The following is a 6,000-nucleotide window of genomic DNA, read 5'->3' as shown; positions in this document are numbered from 1 at the left end:
TGTAGCAGTTACTGTGCTGCTCTGGCCAACTGCCAAGGAAGTTCCAGTCCCCAGCAGGGATTTGGAGGGGGCTATTTTAAGTCCCTTGGAGGTTTAAACTATGACCAGATTATTGATGTGTGTCTTCTGTCTCCTGAGACCATTTCACCAGGCAGGCCAGGCTGGGTTTGGGTATCCCCAACACAAACTTATCTGCCTGCCAGCATCTATAACCATGTCTGAACTATAGAATTTAAGCTGTATATGTTCTTAGAAATAACCTAGTTTACCACAATCATCTGGACAGCAGATCTGGAGGTTACAAACCATCTGCTGACTCACTTTCCTTGCTGAATGTCCAGCACCCACACCAGTGCAGTTCACTCAAGCCTAAAAGACAAGGGTAACACTGTATCTAGGCAAATGCTATGCCGGCATGTTTATTAGTTACTAAAGACAACTGGAAAACCAAAGCTTGTAAGTTTTCCCGCTGCATGTAGTCTTTCTGGAATCAGCTGGTGACGCTCTATGACATGTGACTCAACAACAAGTTCAAGTATTCTTTATTCAAAGTTGAAAAATGTACCACACTGCATTATTGCAAAAGTTCACTGGTACAAAACACTTTGCAGCTGGTGAGAAGGCAATAAAAAGTCGATTTTAAACTCATTACTATAAATTACTGTTACAGTACTTTGCAAATTCAGAATTTCAAACTGCATTTTCTTTTTCTAAATTGCCCACAGTACTCAAGGTTCCTGAAGCTAAGGCAGCTGTTTCAGAGAGGAGGGGAAGAGGTAGTGATGTCAAGGGATTTCCATTTCTCTTTCGATGCCCACATACTTCAGGGCATCAGCCTGGCTGTATCTGAAATGACATGAACAAGAAATGACTACTGTTCAATATTAGGAAGAACAAGCCTGCTGACGTGGAGAATTATGTCCCTAAAAACACACACACCCCACCCCAATACACAGCTGCAGGCATGAAGGGAAGCATGCACCCGCCACTGATCACAACTAGTGGAGAACGCCTGTGCTAGAAGCATCCCCAGCCCTCCCTGTGCCCTGCTGCACTCTGCTCTGAACCAACTCCACCTTGTGATGTCTGGTCTAATACTGAGAAAGCAAAATCATGATTTGGAAAGAATGGCTAGTGCCAAAGAGCAACCCCATTGGCTGTGCTGAGTCAGAAAATAGGCGCCAAGACGGGCACTAAGGAAGCTGGACAGCTTTGCTTCTAACCCTGGCCTGCTCGTAGTGACCTCCCCACGAGGACCCTGTTCCAGTCGCCAGATGTCACCTAATTCCCTCCAGCTGTACACCACAATGTGCTAGAACTAGGCACACACAGGCCCCCATTGCAGCAACAGAAATTCTCTGACTAGAAATCTTTACCAGATCACCTTAAATAACTTTGGTCAGGTTTGCCCCACAGCCTGGCGGGCTACACTGCCAGCCTGCCTCCTGCCAGTGGAGCTCTGCACTGTCAGTGGTTGGGAATAGCTTCCCCCAAAGAATCCAATGACCACAGGGTAGCACACGCTAACAAAACAATGAAGATATAAATGTGCCACCCATAAAGATATAAAAACTGCATCATCGAGAAAGGGTGCTGTAGAATACAGATGTGCCGTGAGACATCGTAAACCCCAGGGGCACAGCAGGGTGCTAAATGCAGGTTTTGGCATGGGTTTTGTTTGGTTTTTTTGTTTTTTGTTTTCAAATAAACATTGTATAATCAACACACGAGAACTTACATTGAGGGAACATATACCTCTCTACTGGTGCCCATGGCAAACAGGGACTCGAGTTAAAAGAATGCCCCTTCCAATGACGATGGCAGATCTGGTAAAGAACTTAAAACTAGCCTTTTACCTCAGCCCACAGTACAGGAAGGGAAAGCCCGTAGATTATACTAAGAGTGTATTTTACCAACCTGTAATCAAAAAACAGCTCTTCACCAGTCTGGATGGCTCTCTTAGCAAAGATGCCTATCCTGTGGTCACCGTTCACCATCATAACTGCAAAGAGAAACAGGGGGCCGGTAGTGAGCATGAAGACAGGCAGGGACAGGGACCCAGAGGTACTGAAGTCTGCTCTCACTTGGTTGGTTTAAAAAAAAAGGAATTTTTACATGAAATTGGCAATTCCAACTTAAAAGCTTACCTTTTGCATAGCAGTTTGGATTTACGGAATGATTAGCAAAACGAATTTTGTTGCCCTTGCGGGTTGCGTCCACCACAAAATCTAAAAGGAAAAAACAATCCAGTGAGTAGTTTCAATCATGGATCAGCTATTACCATTTTAGGAGGAGTTCTTCGGGATTCTACTTCAAAGGCAAATAATACATTTAATTTCATTCAATATGAAATGACATTTGGAAGAAAATGCTATTCTAGATTAAAATGAGTCCTTGGTTGTTAAATATGGCTCTCAAATGCCATGACTTCTAAATTATAAATTGCTGAGCAAACATGCCTTAAAAATGTGGTCCTGCCAGACTTTTCTGAACATCAACAAGTAGACATATGAACATTCAAGATTACAATATTTCTATAGAACATTTTCATTAAAAAGCAAAACAAAACCGTTCTATTGGTCTAGCTGTAAGTTTCTCTGAATGTATTGCATACACATTTTCACAGACTGAGCTGCTGCCTTCCTCACAACCCGTGGGCAGCATCCTGGGCCGCGGGTGCTTCCCCAAATGTGCCTGTCCTCCCAGGCCAGAGGCACTGACTGAGAGGGATGCTGAACTACACAGACTCCACGTCCCAGGGAACATGCAGCAAGCCACATCAGTGGGAGACACAATGTCCCCTCAGAGCCAGAGTCTGTGGCAGTGGCTTGGACTCATTGTCTCCTGCAAACATAGCCCTTCTACTCAATGGGGACTTCCCCTCTCCTCACACAGCCCCAAGCCTAGGTCTGGTGATAAGCAATTCCAGGAGCTGTTTCTGTGGACAGATGCCTCATTTCCAGCATCTTGCTGACCTCAACCAGCAGTCAGATCCCAAACCAATTCCAAAGCTCAGAACATACCATTGTTCAAGTTGAACAGGAAGCTGCACATATATTTGTCATACACTTTCCCTCTTCTGTCTGCTTCATCCTGAGAGATGATCTAAAAGGAAGAAGATGCAGGGAAATTGTTTGGATCAAGTGATCACACCTGTTAGGACATGACCAACCAACAGAATTTTGGTCCCTCCTCAAAGGGTCACAGTAGCCAAATTCTCTTCCCTTTTTAGGAATGTACAATAGTAAAGAATTTTTAAATTTCATTACATTTTATTTATTAATTTATGGGGGAAGCAATTGTGTACTCATGTGTATGTGTATTGTGTATGTGTGAAGGTCAAAAGACAACCTGTGGGAATCATTACTCTCCTTCCACCATGTGAGTCCTAGGAACTAAGGTCAACTTGGCAGCAGGTACCTTTACCACTGAACTGTCAAAAATGACTTGTTTTTTGTGTTTCAACACAGGATTTTTCTGTGTAGTTTTTGGAGCCTATCCTGGAACTCGCTCTGTAGACCAGGCTAGCTTCAAACTCACAGGCATCCGCCTGCCTCTGCATCCCAAGTGGTGGGATTAAAGGCGCGCACCTCCACCGTCTGACACCAAAATGACATTTTTTAAGAATTCCAAATCAGAGAGACTTCTAAGTCCTAAGCAGTATGCCTAGAGAAAATGACGTCTTTCTGATAAGCAAGAAACAAAAATGCAAACTGTGACTTTCAGGAAGCTATCATACAACCACCCCCCCCCCCCCGCCCTACAACTAAAAGGCCAAGTTAGTAATGTTGCTGTTTCTGGGTCCCCATCAGCTCATCTGCCAATTACGTAGGGCCACACAGCAAAGCTCTGGTTCCCAAGCCCCTTATCTCCGGGCAATAAAAGCCAACATGACAAGGACTAAAGCAGTCTAGCTAGTCACCATGCGAACCAAATCTACACGTAAGCCCGGGCTAAAGGGTGTTTAATATTAGTTCATTCTAGTATGGGCTTGTCCAGGAAATCTGTCCAAAACGACGCAAGTGCTGCTCTAGACAAAACCACTGCATTATGATGGCCTTACCTCTCCACAGTACTCTGAGATGAACTCATTTTTCTGTACAGGATCTTTGATGAAGATCCCCCAGCCTGCTACATCAGACGGCGCCAGCAGCAAGTGCTAGAAAGTAAGCACAGTCACATGTGAGCAGAGCGAGGCAGGCAGACTAGCAGGCTGCAGAGACCGCAGAGACCGCAGAGCCTTCCTTCCAGAGTGATGTGACAGGGTTCAAAGTTGTCAAGTGTGTCCGGAAAAAGTTCAGGATAAATATCCCCTTATAGGAAACCAAACTAAGCCTTTGGTGTTGTGGCTACTGCAGCAAGGGAGCTATATAAGATCTGCTTCGCCCTTACTTCTGATCCTCCTCTAACTCACTTTCAACCAAACACAATCCAAACGGTCCACGTGTCCTAAGCTCGGGCCCCAGCATGTGGATTGATCACCTAGAGGTGACTGAATTGTGAGGGCTCTGAACCAATTAGCAGATTAATCTCCAGGTAGACTCAAATTGACAGCATTCTTGGGAGGGGGTACAGACTAAGTGAGCTCTGGTTTGGAGGAGGTGGTCACTGTGTGTCTTTCAAATGCCTTCTTCCTGGGTTCCCTCTGCCTCCCGAGCGCCATGGACTGAGCTACTGCCGCTCACTCGTGATGCTCGGCCTCACTCTGCACAGGCCAGGAGCAGCAGACCAACCTCAGCCCTTCAGCTGTTTCTCCTCGGGTATTTTGTCACCATGGCAAAACTGAGAAATACAAATTTTACTTTTGTTATTTATCTATTTAGTGTATTTGTGTATGTGTATGCATGTGTGTGTACATGTATGTTTGCCTATGTATGTAACATGTGCAGGTTAGGAGCACCTTCAGGTACTGTATCTATTGCTCTCCACCTTACTTTGGAGACAGCATCTCTCTCACTGAACCTGGAGCTGTTTCAGATAGACCCCAGGCCCACCAGCACTGGACTGTTGCTGCATGGCTATGCCTGGGTTTCAATGTGGGTGCTGGGATATAAACTTATGTCCCCACGTCAGCAGGCAAGCTGCTTACCTATAGCACCATCTCTCCAGACCCTGGTTTTTGGGTTGAGTCAGACATGGTGTCACTGTGGGACCCAGGCTGCCCTTGAATAGGGGACACCACCACAGCTGTCAAAGCAAATCTTAAGGGAGTGCAGCAGCCACTCACCTCAGCCTTCCACTCTGCAGCCTGCTCAAGCCCACAGCACATTCTGGGGTTTTTGTATTTTTGTTTTGTTTTGTTGTTGTTTGGTTGGTTTTTTGTTTTGTTGGTTTTGTTTTTTTTTTGTTTTTTTTTTTTTGAGACAGGGTTTCTCTGTAGCTTTGGAGTCTGTCCTGGAGCTACCAGGCTGGCCTAGAACTCCCAGGGATCCACCTGCCTCTGCCTCCCAAGTGCTGGGATTAAGGGCGTGCGCCACCACCACCCTGCCATGTTCTGGTTCTTTCCTGGTGTTTATTCTGGAGACACTGCCATTTCCTCCATAGCAGCTTCCTTCTAGCGATTTCTCATGATAACACAGAAAATTGCCATGAAGTGTGTTATGATGTATCAGTCCTACTAAGAAGGCCAAGATGACCACTATTTTCTGTTTTTCAAGTCAAGGTTTCTCTGTGTTGCTCTGGCTATCCTGGGACTCTCTGTAGACCAGGCTGGTCTCACACTCAGAGATCAGCCTCCCTCTGCCTCCTGAGTGCTGGGATTAAAGGTGCACACCGCCACCCAGGTGACATAACTTTTCATCATGGCTCTTTAGCATGCTTCACTCAGAACCTTCTTGTGACCTTTAAAGGGATTCCCAGATCATCCAAATGTACCTATTCCTATTCTGTTCTACCCTTGTCAGGTGCATTTCCCAGTCTTTTACTATGCACAAAATAAATAAATAAATAAATAAATAAATAAATAAATAAATAAATAAATAAAACAAAACAAAACAACAA

At 45.1% G+C, this 6,000-nt stretch overlaps 1 protein-coding gene across 5 annotated transcripts in view; it reads right to left on the bottom strand.

Moving 5' to 3' along the window:
• Nucleotides 1–531: 531 nt before the first annotated feature.
• Nucleotides 532–6,000, bottom strand: part of Ezh2 (enhancer of zeste 2 polycomb repressive complex 2 subunit) — a 64,285-nt gene continuing 58,816 nt past the window's right edge. For all 5 annotated transcript variants that reach the window (XM_057765024.1, XM_057765003.1, XM_057765034.1 and 2 more), the window contains 5 exons: nucleotides 4,064–4,159; nucleotides 3,024–3,105; nucleotides 2,148–2,228; nucleotides 1,918–2,002; nucleotides 532–846 (listed from right to left, as the gene is read on the bottom strand). In XM_057765024.1, the coding sequence (XP_057621007.1) occupies nucleotides 786–846; nucleotides 1,918–2,002; nucleotides 2,148–2,228; nucleotides 3,024–3,105; nucleotides 4,064–4,159 (405 nt within the window). In that variant the 3' untranslated portion in view covers nucleotides 532–785. The remainder of the gene's footprint in view (nucleotides 847–1,917; nucleotides 2,003–2,147; nucleotides 2,229–3,023; nucleotides 3,106–4,063; nucleotides 4,160–6,000) is intronic.

This window comes from Chionomys nivalis, chromosome 1, assembly GCF_950005125.1.
Source record: "Chionomys nivalis chromosome 1, mChiNiv1.1, whole genome shotgun sequence".
Lineage (NCBI taxonomy): Eukaryota > Metazoa > Chordata > Mammalia > Rodentia > Cricetidae > Chionomys > Chionomys nivalis.
Note: the sequence above shows the minus strand (reverse complement) of the source record. Positions and strands in the feature narration are given on the sequence as shown.